This window comes from Callionymus lyra, chromosome 2 (assembly GCF_982586985.1).
Source record: "Callionymus lyra chromosome 2, fCalLyr1.hap1.1, whole genome shotgun sequence".
NCBI classification, from domain to species: Eukaryota; Metazoa; Chordata; class Actinopteri; order Syngnathiformes; family Callionymidae; genus Callionymus; species Callionymus lyra.
Window position 1 is genome coordinate 24,548,742 of NC_141819.1, and position 23,504 is coordinate 24,572,245.

The 23,504-nt window shown below is 39.6% G+C and overlaps 1 protein-coding gene across 1 annotated transcript; it reads right to left on the reverse strand.

The window, feature by feature from the left end:
• Window positions 1-1,290: 1,290 nt before the first annotated feature.
• LOC148086088 (uncharacterized) lies at window positions 1,291-22,432 on the reverse strand. Its single transcript, XM_087782975.1, has 4 exons — window positions 22,423-22,432; window positions 14,385-14,645; window positions 3,784-3,874; window positions 1,291-2,181 (listed from the first exon to the last, which is right to left on the reverse strand). Exons 1-4 carry the CDS (start codon window positions 22,430-22,432, stop codon window positions 1,494-1,496), a joined length of 1,050 nt encoding a protein of 349 aa, XP_087639101.1. The 3' UTR covers window positions 1,291-1,493.
• Between the last annotated feature and the right edge of the window lie 1,072 nt (window positions 22,433-23,504).

A 23,504-nucleotide genomic window follows, 5' to 3' on the forward strand; every position in this document is an offset into this window, starting at 1 on the left:
CGTGCGTAAACGATCAGGTGACGTCATCACTGCTGCATCAGTTTAGATATTTCTTGACAAAGTGTCAACTTTGTTTTAACGTCTGGAGTTTAAACATCTTGAACTACATCTCACGATCAATCAGTAGATCTTGATGTCAAAGGATTTAAACAGAAATTTTGTAGAGTTATAGATGTCAACCTCAAAGTAAGTGTGAAGGTGATTTGCAGTTTTATCTTTGTTTAACTTCCTCTCGAGGTTTCAAACAAGATCGTCTCTGTTAATAAAGTATTTGCAGCAGTGATGACGACACCTGATCGTTTATGCATGCAAGTACTCGTTGGGTTTAGTCTGGTGGCACTGTTATGATGGATTTAAAAGGTTTAGTATTTTTTAATATTGAACTTAAAATGCTTTGAATTGATTTATATTGAATTTAAAACGCTAGGAATTAAAAAATATGTAATAATTGAAATTAAAATAAAACAAATATTGAAAATTAAAATATAACAAATATTGAATAGTTAATAATTTAATTAATTCAACCTTTCAGTATTTGAAAAAAAAATTATACCATTCAATATTCTGGTGGCATTGATTTATTTCCATAAAAGGCAAAAGATGTTACACAAATCCACATTAAAGAACCACTTTGTTCTCCTTATCAAGCGTCTGCAGGCACTGGATTCTCTGGAACAACTCTTTGTCTCTCTCTCTCACCTCATGTTACCAAGTGGGCATTTCTGCTCGTAAATGTAAACTTTTCTGCTTTTTGACACTCGCGGGGAAGGCAACAAGTTCAACTTCCTGTTAAATGTTTTTAAAATAACAGAACAAATAACAACAAAATCATTCAAAATCCTTGCATTTACAAGTGTAGAAATGATTTTTGCTCGGAAAGATGGGAGACATTTCGAAACATCCACTGTGTTCTCTGGCTTGACAAATAGGATACATCATTATTGGATTGAAGCAGTTGGTGGTGTAATCAGAAAGGATATTAAAAAGGAGATTATTGAACACCTAGTTTTCTGGAGAAAATATTTGAAAAAAGACATGAAGAGACATGTTTCAGAAAAAAGTAGAGAACCAGACTGAGGAGCAGAAAGAAGGAAAACAGGAAGAGAAAAGGCAGAATAATATCTGACGTACACCCATCTCTATAGAAAGAAAACTGGAGTATTTTATTTGAGGTCAATGGTTAAACTTTATTAACACTGAATAGGAAACAATGTCACAATGATTACAAACAAACAGTCAAGTAAAAGAAAAGTAAGTAAGTAAGTAATTTATATTTATAGAGCGCTTTTCCAGACCAGGGTCACAAAGCGCTTAAACAATAAAAAAAATATTCAAAACATATATACTAAAAAGATAAAGATAACACAGAGAAAAACACAGGTATCCCAGAAAATCAGGGAGAAGCCTGAACGAATAAGAAAGTCTTTCTTGAAGGAGTCATTAGACTAAAAAAAAGCAGATTCATTTAAACACACATGGATCCTGTTGAAACCTCAGAGAGTCTCTGACTGCACGTCTGCTGACGCTGGAGACAGATCATACATCTCCACTTCCTCCACAGGTACTAGGAGCTGCTCTCTACTGCTGATCCTCCAGACCACAACAACAACAAAAACAACAACAAAACACATCATGAAGATCACAAGACTGAGCAGCACAGACATCACTAGATGGTGATCAACCTCTGGCTCTTCGAACATTACAAGGGTCTTAGATCTGAACACACAACGTTTGACTTTCATAATTAAACACCAGAACTCTCCGCTGTCTTCCAGAGAGATGTTAGTGATCACCAGGCTAGTGTCGGAGTGAAAGATTCTGTCTTTATGTGAATGTTCTTTTATGAGTGATACTCTTCCTTCAGTTCTCTTTGTCTTCATGAACCAGTGAATCCTATCAGGCTGTTTCCAGTTGCCACAATGAAGAGTCACGTTTTCTCCTCCAGTGAAGTACACATCAGCGGGCGGTTCAGACTCAGGACACACATACAGGTTGTAATATTCACGATCCCGATCACTGCGGTCACAGTTGTATTCACCTGAGTGGTCCAAGGTCAGTGATGGAAACATCAGAGTGTAGTTGTGACTCTCTTCATATTTCATCACTGAATAAATCTTCCACACATGTGGTTTGTTCTCACTGATGTCAGAGCAGTTCAGTTCCAGACTCTCTCCCACCCAGCTGTGAATGTAAATTGATTGTATAGAAACATAAAACTCTTTGAGTACTTCACAGCTCTGATGGTTCTTCTCCAGACAGTAATAATCGTCCGAATCAGAACTTACGTCAAACGTTACCAGTAGAGATGGTTTGTTCTTCACTTGCTGTAGTTTGTACATTGAAGACGTTTCATCATCGATTAAAGCTAAATCAAAATGTCCTGTTCTGTGGTTATAATGTCCTAAAGCCCACTGGACACTCTGGTTTGGTCCCACACCGTCACAAGTCAGCTCCAGTTTCTGTCCAACATAAGGGTTCAAGTAATGACGTCTTATCCTTTGCCTGTCACAAACCAGGAGAGTGGAGTTCCTCTCGTGCGTGACGTTGTTCTGGGTCCAGCACTGTTCTTGGTACTGACCCGAGTCTGAAACCTTCAGACGGTATATTCTATAGGAAGCTTCTCTCTGCAGACTGGAGTTATGATGCTGTGAAGAGTTCCACAGAAGTTTATTTTCCTCACCGCTCCATCTTGAGATCAAGCAGAAGTCATCAGCTGGTTTGTTCAGGATGAAGTCATGAGAGTCTTCTTCCATCTTGAGGATTTCAGCGTGGATGTTGTTGGAGATTAGCGCCACCAGGAGCAGGATCTGTGCAGCCATGTCTTCGCCTGTGAGTGTGAGTCAGCTCTGCTGCTTCATGATCTCAATCTCTTCACCATCAGCAGCTTCTCACCTACCATTGGTGGAACTAGACGATAAGGTGGATGATCTGCATCTACTTCCTGTTAGCTTTATCAGGTGTGAATCGTCAACGGAAACTGTTGTGAACTCATATGATTCACACTATTTTAATGAGTTTCAGCTAAAAACATAATTTTTGCTTCATTCAATTTACTTTTTTTCAGTTAATTTTTGCAAAACCTTGCTCTTAATATTAACATCACATTGGCATAGTTTAAAGGCATATAACAGCATAAAAATACTCAAGTACCAGCAAGTCAAACCAAAATGAATCAAGACAAGTGAGAAAAAAAAAAAAGATAAAACGTCAATTTCACAAAAGTGACCCCACTATTAGCTGGTGTTTTGCTTAGCAATCTATTCGGTCCAAGCTAAAGCGGAGTCTAGTGGAAACAACATTACCTTTTCATTATATGTCAGTTTTCACACCATCTGCGTCACTTTTGCTTCCTCGTCCTCCGTCAACGCTTGATGCCGGCAACACTCCGATGGTGAGCTCCACAGCTTCTCTGACTTGATTCCATTTTTAGCCAAAGTACAACTAAATAACCGGACAGACAAAAGCCAACTAACCTTGTGACTGTAAACACTGACGTACGTTTTCTCAGAGGATTTCTCCTGAACTACAAATTCCACTACAATAGTCAAGAAGGCCCAGCAGCAACTTGACTTTGAGGATCCTCAGGAAAAACAACCTGGAGGAGAAGCTGCTGTCCTTCTACTGCTGATCCACTGAGAGTGTGTTGGCCTACTGTATAACCATAGGGTATGTTACTGCACTACAGCGGGTATGACAGTACTACGGAGGGTGTTCAAGAATGCCCCCCCAAAAAAATAAAAAAATCACCAGCTGCCCTCTTCCTTCCCTGAATGACATCTTTACCTTTCGCTGCCTGGGCAGCCAACATCCTGAACCCTTCCTAACCTGTTCCTCACCTGTTCACCTGCTGCCCTCTGGTACAGGTCCCTTAAAACTGCCACAAACAGACTCAAGAACAGTTTCTACGCCTCAACTATACGTGAACTGAATAAACACAAATAAGGATCAATAAAGACATTTGTTCACACCACATCTCAGAGCATCTTAAAAAACAAAACAAAAACATTGGACTTTTAATAATGAGAGAATACTATAAAACCTCTTATCTCTGCTGCGTCTCTATTCATCAGTACCCATTATCTTTGTTTCTTACTTTTTAAACATCTTTTTAACCCTTCTTTCATATTTTTATGTGAAATATGTTTCTTAATTTGCACCGTTCGGATGATGCACTTTAATTTGGTTGTACTATGTACAATGAAGAGATTCTGACTCTGATTCATTCAGTGTGCAGGAGGTAGAAGAAATGATAAAACATAATTATGGTACAATCATGTATTTTCACACACAGACAACACAAGATGTGTTTTGTTATATAAAAAAAGATTGATTCATACATTCATAAATTCAGCCTTAACTTGGCAGATGAACATCAAGGTTTTCAGATTTAACCAACGACTAGCAGTCAGATCTATAAGGATCACGTTACAAAGAGTAATTCAGCGAAAGTGATCCAAAATTGGGCACTTTATCATTGGAAAGATGTACAACTTCCATAATATTTAGTATTAAGATAACACCCTCTTGAGAAACAGTTTAGGCAAATGATTCCAGAAGTATAAAAAAAAGCTACATATCTCTGGTGGATCAAAACAACGAGGAAACAGTCAAATTAATACACTTAGGCTTCACATGAAGGCGATAAGAACGCACGCCAGCATGCTTTCAGGTATGAGGAAGTTGATGAACCCTCGACTGCAAAAGATGAGACATCACATTAGCATCATCTGGTGGCACTGTTATGCTGAATATAAAAGGCTTCGTATTTTTGTTTATATTGAATTCAAAGCGCAAAGAATTAAAAAACACTGAATAATTAAAATGAACTCAACCTTTAAATATTTTGAAAAAAATAAAAAATAAAACGTAAGAAAATCAACCATTCAATATTCTGATGGCATTGATTTACTCCCATAACAATGGTCTTGTGCTGTGAGCAGGAGTGACACTATTCCTGGTTCCACAAGAAAGCCAAAGCGTGTCCCAATTATACCTTTTCTTTCTTTAAAAATACTCCCATAAGGATCTTTTCCTTGACTCACTTTTTCATTTACTTTTAAACCTCAAATAGATTTTTCTTGGATATAACACTAGATTTCTCTTCAGGGCCAGAAAGACTTTATTTTCAATAAGATTGAAGATTCCATTGATCCGTATGATTCCTGTGGGTTTGTTGAGTCTATGGTCCAAATCGTAGGTCCATGTCTGGAACATTACTAGACATACTGTGAAATGTTAATTTCATCATTTACCTATGTTGAAATTAAACATGTTAAGTGGACAAAGCACATATGTTTTTATTACTTACAGCCAAAAAGTTAAGTCTTCATTATTTGTATTTGAAAGGGCTTCCATTATTGACAAGTTATTACCAAAATATATCATGAAATGTGAATGAAATGGGAAAAATAAATGCAGATTTATATACAACTCAATAATCACAACAGATTTTTTTGTCTATACAAATAAAACAAAAGCAGGTTTAAAAAGCTTTCCAACATACCTGATGAGAATCACTGACCTTAAAGGTTTAGATCCCATAAATATTTTTCATACATTTGAACAAAACCATTGCAAAGATTACCAGAGTAAGGATCCAACATAATGTCAAACACGGTAAATAAAAAAACAAAAAAACCCAACCAAATATTATTGTTGAGTGTTGAGAAACATTAAACGAAAAATATAGTTCCCTGAAGACTACAACCAAAAGGGGTAAAAAGTGCAAACAAACAATAAAAAGTTGAACGATTTAATACCACTCGAAGAAATGGTAGAAACAACCCCCTTAGAATCAGAATAGTCTAAAAACCAGTAAAAAGTCACCTGATCCAGGAGAAACACATGGTATAACAAGGAAGGAATACCTGAAACAAAAACACAATGTGTTCAATACACACTCGGGTGGAAAAAAACAGCTAAAATAAAGCATATTCTGTTTAATACAAGTCTGTTTGATTTGATTTTATGTCTTGTTGACCGTTTTATTTAATGTCCTTTCTACAAAGTTTAATTTACTTATTTTCTTTACTGCATGTTTTGCACCGTGGGTCTGAGTGTACTGCAATTTCATCTGTGATGTACCTCGATCATGTAGTATATTTGACAAGTCAAAAAACTTGAACTTGATACAGGGGGAAGTCAACAAACACAGTTTTTGGAAACACTAGAATTTTAGAAAGGTCTGAACAAAGAACACACACCTTGAAAAACATAGAAAAACGACTAAATAAACAGGTCTAACAGAGGGATACTAACGTTGCCAACGTAACCCATTAAAAAGTCAACAGGAACTGAAGCGCTTTACAAAGCAGGAGGCTTGATTGTAGATTACCTCATGCTGTGAGACATTACCTGTGGAGAAAGGGATAGAGAGATAAATAGAAGGGAAGTAATAGGAGGGAGATCAAAAACATAGAAGCTGAAACACAACAAATCTCTTTAACACCAACACATGACATAAGAGACAGAGGTTTTGTCCATGAGGCACAAACCATACCATAATCATATGCTTCCCATTCATTCGTTCATTCTTGGGGGTGTCCCAGCTCTTTAGGGTGAGAGGTAAAACAACCATAAACATATAAACAAGAATAATCAATTAACCCATGAGGGAGGAAATTGGAGTATGCGGAGTAGCACAAGAAGAATATAAAAACTTGGCGGTTACTACTGTCCGCCACATGTTTTCACCTCTAATACATTATGGGATGGATCCCACTAAAAGAAACCCACTAAATACAAAAATAGTACCACGTAGAAATTCGTTTTTTTGTTGTTTTTGGTGGAAGCACATTTTAAAATCCTTTGGAGTTTCTATTCAAGTCAATCATTTTCAAGTTCTTCTCTTATTAGACATCCAAAGGACACGAGGACAACACACATTCCTGACTCAATCACTTCCAATGCATTTGTCATTTAAGACATTAAACTAACATTTAACTTCTCATACTTTTTAATTTCACAAACTCAAATGTTACCATTGTTTTAGCAGAAACACATTTAAACCCAAATCAAGTTAACGCTGCAATTTCTTACCCAAACCAGTCACCAGATGAACATAAACCGATCAACAAACACAGTAAAGCTAACAGTTATCAAAATACTTCACCCAGCATTGTCGTCTTCGGAGTGAACCCGAACTTGGTCCGTCTTTTCGCTGAATCCAACCCTTTACAGGTGCTCCCAATAAGTGACATTGATTTTGCTTTGGCTATTGAATTATGGGAATTTTTGTTTGAGACCTGTTCTGAGATTCAACTTAACAGATATTTGGGGGGGCAAAGAACATTCTTAACCCTTGTGTTATCTCAGGGACAAGATGACCCAAAGGCCCGAAAAACAAACGTGTTTGTGGTATCCCTTGTGTTGTCTTTGGGTCAAGGTGAACGACCTCCACCACTGCATGTATGTATGGAAGCCACTGCATGTATGTATGGATGTATGTATATATGGAAGCCAGGGAGGTTGTTTACCTTCACCTAGAGACAACACAAGGGATACGACAAACACATTTGTTTTCAGGCCTTCGCTAACACAAGGGTTAAAAGAAAAGTTGAAGTGTGTAATGATATGAATTATTACCTCAGACATGAAACTATCTTCAGTCGAAAATGTTGTTTCTGGAGTCTGGATGACTAATGAAGTAAGTGTGGAGCCTGAATCAATATTTTAAGGGCCTTTACTTATGCATCGCCAAACAGAACTTCGTTTGAGATTTGTGTTGAATCCACTCCACGTTGAAAAAGACTGCTTTGCTCTCCACGCGGCTCTGGTAACAAGGTAGCGGGACACATCTGGATCGTTGTCTGAGTGGCGATTTATTCAGTGCACACTCTGAAGAGCCGGGCTAACAAGGAAAAGGAGAAGAAGACGAACATGTTTGGCGAATAAAAAGTGGCAGTCCCGCCTCCGCGCTCGGAAGTACTTGATGTGTTAATGAAAAGAGGATGCATAAAATGCCTCACATCAATTTCTAAGAAGTGAGCGGTGAAAAACTGCCGCTGCTAAAGTAGGGAGGGAGTTTTTTATTGAACAAAAGGCAACACGGCGGCGGCGGAGATAGGCTTAATTTTTCTCTCACGATCCACCCCAGGGCCACATATTTAGCACACCATAAAACAGGAGTTGGTTCTCCATTGGAATACGAGAGAGATTGGTTGGGAACGTTAGTTGGATCCACAGATGTGTGGAAGGGATCAATGGCTGCTCGAGACATATTTAATGGGGTTAGTGAAATGAAATGCGATTGCTGTACGCAGCACATTGATTGAACGTTGCGGTGCACGGCCTGAGCGGCTGTTAGTCTCAGGGAAAAAAAAACAATGCAGGGAAAACGGAGACCAGAGAGCTGATTTGGAAAGGAAATGAAGTTGTCAGTCAGAATCCGATTAGCTCAGCACTATTTGACTCCAACCAGAGGGAAATCTATAGTAGACGAGAAAAAAGAAATAGAACCAAGATGTGGCTGTTTGTTTGTTCAAGCGGTAGGTTGTATATTTCTTCTACTTACATACTACGATACTTCTTACAGTTGGAACAGGAATTCGGGAAACACGATACTTAACATGAGTCATTGTTTTGAAATCCTTAATAATCGATTTGTTGCATTCAATTTTCATCTGTGTTTATCAATGTATATATTCTTGAATTACCAGAATAAAAGACGTTGCCTTATGCGACACGCTATTACTGAATTAAATGATACAATATTGCTGGATTAATATATAAACTATCACTATTTAAACAGAAAAGAGGCTGTTGGTAACAGAATATAATATGACCGTTAAGTTATTTTAAAACAAAACATTTCCGATAAAAAACTGGCCATTTGCCAGTTCACTAGTTTGTAAGAATTGTTGGCATTTTCTTCTCCTTCCAGATGCCCAAGGACATGAATAGTGCATCTAGTTTGACCCCCATTACAGACATTATTTATGAAGACCATGATCATTTGGCCTGAAGTGAGCTGAGGCTCACTGTGCAGAGCTGCTGACCTCCAACAGTCTCAAGTTCTCAAGACACTGCATTTCAGCACATCCTGTTACCAAACACCAATTCACAGACATTTTTTATAAATATGCACCGATTGGAAACACATTTTTAACAAAAATATAAGAATTCTATTATTATTGTTTACTTTTAAAATAAATAATCATATTATATTCACATTTAATAGTATCTTCATATAAAACATTTGACATTGTTTGTGAGCGTACATCTGAAGTTCTGTCAGTTAAAACACTTTTTATCAGCATTTCTCGGTTAAAAAAGAATGAATAAAGATGATTCATTACATCCTTAATCACAATCTATCTTTGGTCTCAAAAAACCTCATCATGATATACAGCAATTTTTTCAAAAAGAATTGCAACAAGAAAGCTCTGGAAGCTCCTGAGGCTACACAATTAAAGTAACAAAGAAAATCTCAAAATGCAAAATTAGGTCCATGGACAGGACTGGTAAAGTTCTGTCTTTTCTTTTAATTCTTATTTTAGAGTTGATCTTCTGTGTTACAGAACTTTTGTGTTATTCAGCAAAAAGGCTAACCGCCATGTCATTCTCGCTCGCTGCCATTTAAATCTCCCCCTCTAACCACTCGGTTTAGATGACGAAGGCTGTGGGTTCTATTGTTTTTCACCCATCGACAATTTGGATTGGTCAACTTTCCCCCAACTTCAACATGGATTCATTTTCAAGTCCTGACCAAGATGAACATTGATACAGATTATTCTTGTCGGTTCTTATCCTGATGGCATTAAATCAGGATTGTCTGCAATGACAATAGGCTTCACTTAAGAACATTAACTTCAAGAAAAGGTAGATTTTTCAGGCCTTATCTAAATGACTTGGACCAGGATACCTACCCCCAAAAACCCCCCAAAATTATAACATAATATTTGTGAAAACACTATCAATGTGATGTGGGTTATTTCTTCTTCTCCGTGCTTCCTTCTTGTCCATCAAGTCTTGTTGGAGCAGAGATAATTCTGGATAATGGATTTGAGTTGGTCCTCCTCGTCTCTTCTGTTCAGCTTTAAAACTCCAGCAAGCCTCAATAAAAGACTGGGACAAAAGTGCCATGTAAATGTGAAGCTTGTTGTGTCTCGCTGTGTAATTACTCTCAGTCCGGTCTGTAGGCGGCTTCCTCTCCCCGGCAGCTGTGATGAAGATCTCAGCTCCTCCATCAGTGGCGTCTGCATCTTCATTGTGTGTCTGATGAGACTGTCAAAGACACAGCGTCTGGCCGACTGATGCAACCAGACAAGGCCGATGATTCACTTCACTTGTCCTCACCTGCAGCGAACGAGTGTGCAGGTGAGTGTGTGTGTGTGTGTGATGGAAAACCTTGGCTGCTTTATCTAAACCGTCCACATTTCAGTGAAAAAAACAGCAGCCTTAGTCATCACAGAGAAATGATTGGCTGCCAGCGGCACTTAAAATGCAGCCCGTGCGTCAATGACTTGACAAAAATGTTTCTCTTTTATAACGCTTGTAGAGTAATTCATCAAAAGATCTCAGATTTTCCAATGACAAACGTAGCTTTTCATCTTTTTAAAAAACATTTTAAAAGCCTGTTCCATACAGAAGAAAAGAAGAATTTATGTAATGTTGGAGCCTGAAGGTCACATCCACACACTGCTGTCGGCCCCGGTGATAAGAGCCTCACATTTCAATGCTGGATGTAAAACGATGACACAAGAGGAGGTGGAGGTGGGAAATATCGGCTCCAAGGCTGCTGCCAAATGACAAGAACTGTGTCCCTGTCTGAGACAGAAACAAAATATAAGTCCCATATGTGTCCCACAGAGTGAAGAGCGAGTCTGAGACTTCATTAAATGTATGTCTCACACTAATATATATATATATATATATATATATATGAGACATATATATATATATATATATATATATATATATATATATATATATATATCAGAAAGCATTTTAAGCATATCCACACAGATGAAGAACATCAAAAGGTAACAATGTAAAAATAAGGTGGTCCAGTGCTTTGCTCGTCATTTGCTGCTTTAAGACCGGATCTATCCAGAGCAGAGCGGACTATCAGGCAGGGAGTGAGATGAATTGAATAGGGAAGAAAAACAGTGTTCAAACTTTAGTTTGTGTTTTGCTGAAACAAAAGTCAATGTCAATCCAGCAACACTATCTCCAAAGTGACTTCACGGACGGAGATATATTTTTCTTGGAGTTAAAAAGTTGCAACATCTTGCACGACACAAGTTATTCTTCTATAAGATTAACACCATTAATAAAATTGTACCAGTTTATTGTTCTCTTGTATATGGCGCACGATGCTGCGATACTTGCTGTGTTACGAAGTCAGCTTTGGTGGCTCTAAAGCGTCAGGTGGGTACAGCAAAGAACAAAAAATCTATGAGTCGACCATGTGTCCTTGTATTGTGGATTTATACAACCACCACTTGTGGTTGAGAGCCGGACCAAAGTGCAGGTGCAATAATCAAACAACGGACAAAAATGAATGTTCCATCACAATAGCTTTAAAAAACAACTTTCTCAAGTGTCTATATCACAGTCCAAAGGAAACTTAAAGCGCACCACAAGTCACTGGGCGGACAAAAGACATGAACAAGAAAAAGCGTAATCCATGAAGAGAGAAAATAAAACGTTCATACCAGGGAGTGGCGGTTAGAATCTGGCGCCTGTTGCTACATAAGTGGATGCTTTAAGCTCTGCTGCTGAGGTGTTGATTGTTTGACGATCTGCAGCTGCTGTGAGAGCAACAGGCGCCGTGGAACTCAGGAAACAGGAAGGACATACAAAACAAGTTTCAAAATAAAATCAAGAGACAAGACATGACAAAATCACTGGTTTTGGAGTTGCTAAACGGTTGGATATTCATCCAGAAGTTCCTTTCATTCAGACTGGACTGTTCTAGACTAGCATGTATGTATTCGTCACATATGGACGTGTGAAGAAATACACAAACTGCCACAATGGTTCTGTCATCAAGTTAGCAGGTAAAATGAAATTTTGGCTCCAAATTTGCTTTTGGCTTGATCGTATAAAGGACCTAAGAACACATTTTCTGTTGTCTTTGTGGCTAATAATGTTCATCTGTAGCCTATAAATTTGTTTCCTGTAGCGATTTAATGAGGCAGAACGGCATCACGCTCAAACAGCCGTTAAAACAAATGTGGCTCTTTAAGCAAACGACTAACTCAAATCAAATTATGATGGTTCTATCAATGTCTTTGAAGGTGTGACAGCTTCATGCAGTTAAAACAGGAAAAAGCTCCGTCCGTGACCTCTGCTCCTGTACAGACCTTGATTTATGGGATGATTCCATACCTGTCGTGTAGGAAGTGTAGTATTCTGTAATGCATAACATAGGCGAAGAGATGATTGTGTAACAAAATTTACTATTAGAACAAATTCTAATAGTAAATGATGTTATCACATGTATATGTGGTTAAGTCTCACATTATTGTTCTGTAAATCTGGGGTAAAGTCAAGTCAAGACAATTTTATTTTTTTATTTTATTTTATTTTTAAAGCATGTTTAAAAACAACCAAGGTTGACCAAAGTGCTGTACAGATGCTCAAAAACACAAGATACAAAACAGCAGATGCAACTACATAAAAGACACACAATGCAGGGCACATCATGACACACACAAACGCTAGCAACGGGGGTCCAAGCTTGCCGCTTTCCAGTCAGGAGCTGTGCCGCGGCATTCTTCACGATTTAAAGACGTGACACCAGTGTTTTGTCGGAACCAAAATAGAGGGAGTTAGAATAATCCAGCTGTGAGGTCATAAAAGCATGAATAACCCTCTCCAGATCAGTGGGGGGAGTATGACTCTTACCTGCGATAGAATTCATAATTTATAACAACTGTTTCTGATAGAATACTTCACTTGTTTGTCAATTTTAGCTTTTTACTGAAGGCTGGATGTTGGGAAGAGAGGAGCTCAGACGCCCAGAAGGAGAGTCAGGGCAATTTTGTCCAAAGATTATGACTTCTGTTTTGTAATCATTAAGGTTTAAAAAGTTCCTTTTCATTCAGGATTTGACATTGTTTAAGCAGTCAAGCAAAGTCTGGGAGGAGTTTGATTTAAGTGGAAGGTAAATATGGATGTCATATGCAAAGCAGTGAAAAGCAATATAAAAAAAAAAAATGGAAACCAGAGGTAGTATATAAAATAAAAATAGTATGGGACCCAGAATAGAACCTTGGGGGACCCCAGAAGTGAGAGTGGCTGCAGCTGAGGAGTAATCACCTAAAACCCCTGAAAAAGTGTGATCCGCAGGTAGGACTGGAACCATGAAAAACCTGTACCTTTGATGCCTACACATTCTTTCAGGCGTGATAAAAGTATTTTGTGGTCCATCGTATCAAAAGCTGTCCAGTTAGGTCCAGGAGCACTAGCTAACAGCAGAGTTGCCTGAGTCAAAGGTTAACAGTAAGTTGTTTGTGACTATCAGGGGAGCAGTTTTCATGTTGTGGTGAGGTTTAAAGCCAGACAGACTAGTGGTCGAGGACAGACCCTAGTCAGTCAGTGCTATGAGTAGCTGCGTTTAAGGCCATGGGAGTAGCTAAGTTAATTAGCACTAGTAGCTCAATTACCTTCAAATGTCAAATTAGTTTGCTTAAATAGCTCATTGAACCGCGATGCAGTTTGGGGAGTTATCATGCGCTGAGGGACTGGGATATTTTTCCCCCTGAAAGAGGGATTGAGACAGAAAATATCACAGGCAGGTGATCAGAAATGCATGACGTCTCACATATTTCATTCAGACACTAAGATAACAAAAGATCTAAATATGGTCCTTTTCATGAGTCGCAGCAGTTAAAGCCTGGAGAAAAGCTAAGAGGCTATAAGATTTAAGAAATCATCGACCATTGGTCTGCATTCACAGCAAACGTGGATGTTAAAATCCCTTTTGATTAGGATATGCTCATACTTTACAGTGACACATGACAGAAAATCAACAAAATATGGCATAAAGTTAGTTTTCAGGGGTCTTTAAATGACCACAAACAGGACAGGGAGGTCAAGTTCAGTTCCAATAGCTGCAGCTCAAAGCTGGATTATGTGTTGGATGGAGTTTGGCGAAACAGAAAACGTGATTTAAGCACAGAAGCGAGACCCCCACCTTTACCGGAGATGCGCGGGGAGCTAAATAAGGCGCAATCAGGAGGAAGGAGTTCGGAGAACGGTAAACACTCACCAGCCCGGAGCCAAGTCCCTGTCAGGAGCATGAAATCCAGTTCACTGGAGGTAAAGAAGTCGTTCAGAAGAAAAGTTTTGTTCACAATCGACCTCGCGTTCAACAGAGCCAAACGAATGTTGAGCCCCGACTCCGATCCCGGTGGAGAAGATACAGCACGTCTCACCGGGCGGAGAGCAGCATGACAAACGCCTTCTCTGTGAACCCGGAAGCGGCGCCGATAGCGTGGGAGTTCCGTCACTTTGCAGGAGGAAGAAGACCCCCGAGGCCCGTCGGAGGGCGCAGGTGAAGGAAGACGCAACACTTGAAGCACCCGGAGCTTCATATGCAGTCATCGGGTAAGAAGGTGCAGCAGGATCTGTCATGGAAGCGGCAGATACAGCGATCTCCACAGTGGAATGAACGTTGGAGAGGAAGGCCAGGTATCCTTCACACAAGCAGAGGCCAGCAGGTAAGCGTTGAGCCTCACAAGAACGCCATCGCGCTCGGTGGAATTGTATTGTTCCTTAATGGGGATACATCTTACAAGAAGCTCTGATATTAAATAGAGCTTGACGATCATAAACTAGTAGAGTGGAGGCGTCCCCGGCAACAAACACACAGAAACAAAGCAACAGCAAGCAACAAACTGAGCAGCCGAGGTAGACGGCATGCCAGAATCATCATGTCGGCGCCATCATCTCATCATGGCGCCGGTGCTGGCATGCCGTCTACCTCGGTCAACCCCCTTTTCTCTAACACAGCACAGTTAAATGTCAGCCTTTCGTTCACAGACCGACCTTCAAAATTAAAATATTGAGAAATTACAAACAATTGTTAGGTATAGGAAAAATGATGGTCTTGTTTAGGTTTTATTTCTTAGTCATTTTTATTAGCCACTTGTCTGAGTCAAGTGGCTTGATGAGGCTATGACGAAAGTTTATTTGAGATAATCCAGTTGTTTTTAATATTAAACTAAAATCTAATAAACAATGAAACATATATTGAACTCATTATTATTTTTTTTAATCAGCTAGCTCAAATCCCTCAGCCACTTTGGGCGGGTTGGGAAATAACATTTAAAAAAAGGGACACAATCTAAAAAATCAAAAACATGTGTTTTGAGGTTCATTGAGCCAAAAGATAGATAAAAAAGAAAACAATCACGGATGAAATGGGAAAAAAGGTGGATAATATGTAGGGACATGATCAAGTGTATTTAAAACATAATAGAAAAATATTTGTCATTTTTTAATGGTTAAAATAGTTCATTTTATATATCTTATTTCTCCTTAAGTGGGAAAGTGTGTGGTAAATAAATAAATAAAAAATGTAATTCGTACAAAGACTGGACTTTTCTAAAGTACAGGACAGTGTCAAGTCTGTGGATGGTCAAACTTTTAATGGCTGGCCTGTAAAGTAGGTCAGATGAGATGAGGAGCTGGAGAGGACGGCGGGTGCGAAATGACAAATGAAAGAGAGTTTTAGCTCTGGATGAGTCATCACGGGTGGCGAGGTGCCGTGCAAACAACCCTCCGCTGCCAATAATGACCAGGGAACTCTGTGAAGAGTGAACCACGCCGTCAATTATCAGGCACGGGCGAACGAAATGGAAAGTTCAAACACTCACCTAAAGAGAAAAGTGGTGACGGCTTTTTGAAATAAACTCAAATTCTTGTTAATTTCCGCGACCGTGCAGCAGCACAGACACACACACACACACACACACACACACTCACAAAAGCCTCAAACCTCTGTATTGACTCAAGGTGCCACCGTAGGTTCCAGTGTAAACAGCCCACCAGGGTTGAGCGCCCGTCCTAATGAGCATCTGCAGCACTGTCAGCATTTGACGGCAAACATTGCAATGCATTATTCTCTTCAAGTGAGTAACAACAAACACAGAGAGGATACAACACAGCTCAGGACACGCACCCAGCACACCCACACCATGAATTAAACATACACAGCCTCTCACCGTCAGGCGTGCATACAAAACCCAGGCAGCGGTGATGAATGTATGATTCACAAAAATATAACTTTTGGATATTCTTTGATATGTTTGCAGCTACGAATGAAAGCAACAGCAACACAGACCGCAGCGTAAAACAGTTATTTCTCTCCATAAAACAATTAAAAATACCAATAGCCATAAAACGTGGCGATAAAAAAGGAGTTTACGAGGTAAGAATTGCAGCTTTTACTCTCTTAAATGTTGCTTTAGCTAATTAAATCACTATATCTCTTCACAGGGCTCGAAGGCATTGTTAAAAAAAAAACTCTCATTCTCTCGAGTGAGATGCAAGTAAACAAGATGCCATGACAATTAAAATGAAGAATCGTTTCAAATGACCCAAATGAGTAACCTCTTCAGAGTGTTTTTAAGGAGGACCGTGGGACACCTTGTTCTGGTCTTTGGTTTCGAATGCCATTGGAGGACCTCCTGGATCTCCACATTCATCTTCGCTGCTCGCTTACTCGACTTGCTCGCTGCCATCTATCAAATGCTTTCTTCTGGTTAAGCCAGACTCGGTAATGAGGTGCAGTTCGAGGTGGGCTGAATTATGATTGGACGATGAAACAGTGACCTCTATTGTATCATCAGTATGAGTCTGTTTGTATAAAACTGTCTTTACATTAAAAATCTTTGCCACACCCACTCTGTTGTGATTGGTCGATTATAATGGTTTATCAACACGTGTCAACAATCCCAGACGTCTCCACCTCCAAGGAACTCGTTTTATAAACAAAGCAGGTCGTGATTACAGCTTGCTGGAGGAGGAAGAGTAAACAACAATGTTACGTCATAATGGACTTCACTCTCATAACCTCTCGTCCGCCGAGAGAAGGGGGAGAACTTTATAAAGTAATACGTTGAAAACATGGTCATGATGAGAGACTTACTGCATCTTGGAGAGGAAGACATTCGATTGACGTTACTAATCCTTTAATGCTACCACCACTCACTCACCTCTTATTGTACGAATTTAGGAAAACTGCTGATCAAGATTTTGTTTTAAGGGAGATTTTAGAAAAAAATAATGTCCCATACAGTGTGTGCTGATAGAGAAAAGAGTGTTTAAGACAACAGAACAATAAGGCTCTCATTAGATTCCTGATGCTGCAAAAGTCTGTTTTACGAGCGTTTGTATGTGACTTCCGGTCTTTCTGCAGCCAGCCTCAAGTGGACACTTGATGAACTGCAGCGTTTTTCACTTCTGCATCTGCTAGGCTATAAAACTGAATGTTGCTTCTCGGTTAAAACAGAAGGCTCATTGCAGGCAAATCAAGTATCAAAAATGATTAGGCTGGAGGTCATAATGCGAGGTCAGATGGAAAATTAAATCAAAATAAAGTCCAGACAAAATCTTGTTTGCGTTGTACGACTTTCATGACCTGAGCTGAGTTCATGACGACACTCAAAGGGTGTAACAGGAGCCTGGTTGTACCTCTCTAACCATCTGACTGATTTCACTTTTTCTCCGTCCACATGGAATCTTTGCTTTTCCAGCTACGGTGTCTGCACCTCAGTGCGGGTTCAGGTCCATGAGGGCCCTTCATTTTTCATATAAGAGCATCAGAAATTCCTGTGGACTGGCCGCACAGAGCCCCGACTGTTTGGTGCTCGGGCCAAAATTCATGGTAACAGACCGGCCTATATTTAGTTATGTTTACATTCCGAGAAGCTTAAAATAGTTTGCAGGGATACTCTTCCATAATGCTACTGGGGAAACGTCTCTTGTTGAACCTTGACTGAGTGTCTGGACTCGTGTCTCTTGAAAGTCTGACAGACAGTGAAGATTCAAACAGAGCAAAGACACAATGAAACAGACAACCATGCCAGATGAATTGAAATTCCAAACGTGAAATTCTGAAATGTGGATTCCATAAGGACAAGAGGAAAATCACGCCATGAATGTCCAGAGTACATTAGAGATGAGCTATTTTACATTCATCAGGACTATATAAGTCTTCATTGAACTAAGATAGAAATCAAGCTTTGGTTAGCAGGGTAACCAGTCAACTTTAATTTATACTATAAAGACAATCATTAAAAAACAAGAGTTTAGTTCAGAGTCATCAAATTGTATTTGCTTGATCGTGGGAGGAAACCTGAGTGTGATGCAAACATGTCCCTCACCTGCAAACAAACTCTGCAGTTGAACCAACAACTCTACCACTTACAACACCTCTTATATTATAAGTGCATCGAGGTAAAGGAGAGGAGGTCCCAGGGCAGACCAGGCTCAATGGGACAGTAGGTGGCAGTAGCATTTCAAAATTGTTTCAAAACACAGTAGGTGAGGAAGAGTTGCTTGAGAGTGATGAATCTTTTAAATTATTTGTGGATCCAGATGGTAAGTTAAATAATTTCTTAGTTGTCTCATTAGCAGTTTTTCGTTGAATTTCATTTGCATCTGTTTGTGAGTTAGTTTAACAACACAGAAATATATGACTACAATTGCATGACCTTGGCAAGTTAGTGATTTATGGGAACGATCTCGTGAGAGAAGCATAATTTGAAATCCTCAGTGATGAGCTGATGGTTATATACATTATATAAGAGTTTTTTTTTATGTGTAAATTACAGTGAGAGGACCAAACACTGGGTTTTAGCTGCTTTTTTAGTTGCTTTTACTCCAAACACTTGTGTCTCTATGGCTTCCTGGGTCTAAGTATATGTTTGCAGTCCGTCTCAGGTCCATATAACGATGAGTTACAGGGCATGTTGAGCAAAAATAAATCCATATGTTACCTGCAGCCAGCTGGGCGTACAAAAGTGAGCTGCAATGAAAACATTGACTCAGAATTTAGAAAACTTCCAAACACGATTTATGAATCATGACATCTTTGTTTATATTCCACATTCACAATCATTACTCTCCACGGCAGGAGAGGAAAAACGTAATCCATCCTTTTCCACTACCTGTGTTTTTCCTGATGGGCTTCTGCAGACGACTTATCAACGTCTAAACACGGCTCGGTCCAGACTAAGCAGGAGTCCGAAGGCGGCAAAACACCTGCTTGAGATTCACAATAAGCTCGGAGCAGAATCCTCTCACACGTGTTGTGGAAAAGGTTTTTTTCTTCTCGTGGCAGCCGTTAAGGGGAGGAAATCCGAGCAGATGGGAGCTAAAAGGTGGAATGAGTTTTTCAGATCCTGGCGCGTCCTGGTGGTCCAGCCCGTGTGACCCTGGTGCGCCAGTTTGTTTTCTGCTCATAATTAGGGGTTTTGACAGCCGTGCCAGAATTGCTTCCATTCTTACGCCCAAACCTGGAGAGCTTTATCCCTCAAGTCCCGTGTCGCTGATTATGCCGAGCAGCGCTTGCAAGGGAGCATCAATTACCCTGATGTGCCTTTTCATGTTTGCACATTGTAGCAGCGGCAGCAACCGGGCTGGAGTCCCAGGAGGACAGAGCAGCCGGGGTGACTTTCTCTGAAGGCTGACAAGGAGAGATGGAGGATGCAGTCGTGACTGACACCTGAAACATCGTTTATGCATACAGTTGGAGTTGTATTCCGGCACAAGGATTTCAAGTCGAGTGTTTTCCGCACACTAAACAAACTTCACCACATACATAAATATGAATGTTTAAATTAACTCTTTCCAGCCGACATTCTGGATCAGGGGTCGTCAAAAATACTCATGGAACCAGGCCCCAATAGGATGCATGGGCTATCCATCCATCCGTCCGTCCATCAATAACTAAGTAAGTAAGTAAGTAATTTTTATTTGTATAGCGCTTTTCCAGACCCCCCCATCCATCCATCCATCCATCCATCCATCCATCCATCCATCCATCCATCCATCCATCCATCCATCCATCCATCCATCCATCCATCCATCCATCCATCCATCCATCCATCCATCCATCCATCCATCCATCCATCCATCCATCCATCCATCCATCCATTCATTCAATTAAAGTTTTTTTTTTATATAAATGTAATGACAAGAAGAAAAATAGATTTTGTTTAAGAACTTGGAGGAAAAATTAAAAATAGAGAAATTTAAAGTCTCATCAGAGACAGGGAAGAAATTAAAGAGTTTAGATAAGAATGAGACACTATGAGTAAATTTTCACTTGGTATGTGGTTCAAGACGGTCAGAAAGAACAAATTGGAAAAGGAAATTACAATTCTGAGCGGGATATCTTACGACAAGAGCTTTTCTCTAAATAGTCTTGATCCACAGCTCAGACGGTGGATTCAACATGGTTTGACTGTGATGTGTTCAGCTACAAAACACGAAAATTAGATTTTGAGCTTTCAAGAGTTGAAACATATTTGCTCCTTAAACAAGTAAGATCACTATAGCTCCAGAGAAATAAGAGCTAGCGTTAATAAGAACAAAATGTGTGTAATCTAAACTATATATGTGTTTTATTTTAAGTTGCAATAATGTGAATCATGATTACTTTATGTTAAAAAGTTAAAGTTAAAAGAAGTTAAAAAAAAGAGAGGGACACATTAAATCTGACTGATGGCCTTAAATGGCCTCTGATCCAAACGTTGCCTATTTTAAACCATATTTACAGAGCCCACCATCGTTTTTGGCCCCCGGTGAAGAAAAAACAAAACTCAGCCTTAACTAAAGTTTTGAAGGGCAAGAAATCTCTGACGAGGAAATAATAGCTTCTCATAAAATAGCCTGTTCATTACTTGCACCCCTCACAGTTTCCAGAAAATACTTGTAATTGAAGTCTTTGTATAATTTCTATCGTATTCGATCAGCGAGTACAGGAACTTTTAATTAGTATTTCAACATTTCCTGTTCCCCTGGGGTATAAATATTGCGTGACTAAGACAGAGACTAAGAGTTTTTTTTTTCTCGAATCCACTGTTCAACAAGGAAAAGACAAAGGAACAAATTGAAGTGAGGCAATGGCTATGAAAAACACTTGCTTGCACCTATATCTACTCTCAGGGGAATCATTAAAACGTTTGAAACCACTAGAGCCGACTTGACAAGGAATCCGAGTTTAATTTGGCACTACATCAGAATCATGGAGGGCGCTGTACTGACAAATGTCTGCTCGATTTAATCAATGATGTAGTTCTTATGTCGATGTACATTCTAATTAAATTTGGATTTATTAAAAACAAACCCAGACAAATACATTTAAAAGCAGCCTGATTCATGATTATAGCTGCCTTTGATTTTGACTTTTCCTTCCATGGCTCAGATCCAGAAACTTGTTTGTGTGTTTATGTCCAGCCCGATATTGGCGGTGACACAATAAGAGCCCCCGACATGGCAGTTGCTCAGACACGTCTGTGTTATTACTGGAGCCGCTGAAAGACCTGCAGCTCAACACTTGATTGTTTTTCAGTCTGGGAGCTCGGACACAGGTATTATTGTCTGGATCCTTATGGGAAACAAAGCAGAGGTTTCTGGCCACCATTCTTTTTTTTCGCTGTGAGCTGAAAAATGACACCGAACAGAGGAGACGATAAACACAATTAGAGACAAATCCTCCACAAATCACCCGCCATCCTGCCAAACAATACTTCTGCTTTTTTCCTGAATGGAATTGTGAAGACAAGAGCAGCAGGAATGCATCAAGTTGGAGCGAGATGATGCTGTTACTGTAGTGAGAGCTTGACTGTTAATAGCATCTAATGCACATGACTATATAGTATTCATTACTTAAGCTGCTATTCATTTCTCTTGGTGCTTCTGCTGACACATAAATGATGAATTGAAGTCAACAGACAACCATTGCTGAAGTATTTTTAGATGCTACTCTGCCAAAGACCATTAGCAGCAAGGATGTTGTGAAAGGTCAGAGTGTGAGCGTAGGTGAGGATGGGTCAGATATTTTCGGAGGACCTGACACACTTTAATGAGAGGCTTTTTATGTGAATCAATGTACGACTATTGAAGACTATAGCGCTCAAACGGCTGCTTTCAAGGAAATAAATCAAGCTTTACAAACAGGCTTGAAATATAGAATTGTTCAAATTCCTCTTGTCAAGGCTTCAATACAAGATGGTTCATCAGTAAGAAGCGTGCATGAGTGGACCGCAGAAACCAGGAGGTATCGCTATTTGAAAAATATTTATTTGAGTTGTGAGTCCCCACACATTTGACCCCCAATAGATTCTGGCCATCTTTGGAAAAGGTTTGGACACCCCTGACTTAAAACGGCTTCTGCACTCTCCTCTGGAGGTCATTGCGCATTTGCAATTTAACTATGAATACAGAGAGAAAAGCTCTTACCGTGATCCATGTTGGAACGTGACAGGGATGTAATAAAATATTTGAAATTCTGTGCTGCAGCCATTCTTGATAAAATAGGTTCATTAATTCAGCGCTGCATCTTCTCATCTACAAGCACAATGTTTAGCATTTTCCACCTCAGAAAAACAACACAAGCCATCATTTATTTTTAGTTTTTCAGTTAACAATTTGATGGTTGACAGGCTTTGACTCCGGCAGACTCAAGTGTAGAGTAATTGCAATCTAAAAATGCAGATATTAATGGCAATTAAGGAGGATTTTTTCATGAATTTCAATGAGCTGCAGGTGTGAGAACACAAACCTCTGCTTGGCTTTTCAGGGACGCAAACACTTCTATAACACCACATTCACCAGATGATATTTTCCTCCACTTGTTGAAGTGGAAAACAAGAGGCAGGCGTGAGTAGATGAGGCGTATGCATCCGTCCAAGTTTTGCTTCGACATTCTGCAGCTTTATTTAGATTTTTTTTACGGTTCTATTCAAAACATGGTGAACCAAACACACATCCTCGCTTCAAGCCGAGCAGATGTTTTTTCCATCGGCGTGCCAAGCAGAGAAAGACATCCAAACCTCTGTGGTTTCATAAACAAGTCTGTCAATCCCACGGTTTGTTTGCCCCCGAAAAGCTGCTTCCTCTCAGTCCAGGATATGAACACAACGCTGACCTTTTGCAGGATAATTTAGCAGAGAGCTGACATTTTGTGTTAACTTCCCGACGACCTTGTGGCAGGAGAGGACATCGGCACTGCCTACTTTCCAATTGGTCGTTCTCATTATTAGGACAGAGCTAAATCAAACGTTTAAGTTGCTTTCATTTCAAATGGCGCTCTCAGGCTGGAGTGTTTCACAGCCACTTACGTGTGATGGTTTTCGCTGACAAACTGCTAAAGCAGACTATCGGGCCTCTCATGTCATCATTGACGGGAGAACTGCTGGAATGTCTTTGCGAAAGTCATTTCAACAACAGCTTTATTCTGAAACTTTTAATGAGAGGCAACTGTGTGGGACAGAGGCAGTGACAGGATGCAGATCCCGGTGATTTATATATAATAAAGTCAC

Bases quoted from the DNA above. Each gene is read 5' to 3' on its own strand.
- LOC148086088 (XM_087782975.1), bottom strand. The intron at 3,875-14,384 runs GTGAGACGTGCT...TGTTTGTGGCAG, and splicing joins GTCATGCTGCTCTCCGCCCG to TTTTAAGGGACCTGTACCAG. The intron at 2,182-3,783 runs GTAAAGATGTCA...TTACATTCACAG, and splicing joins GGCTGCCCAGGCAGCGAAAG to CTGGGTGGGAGAGAGTCTGG.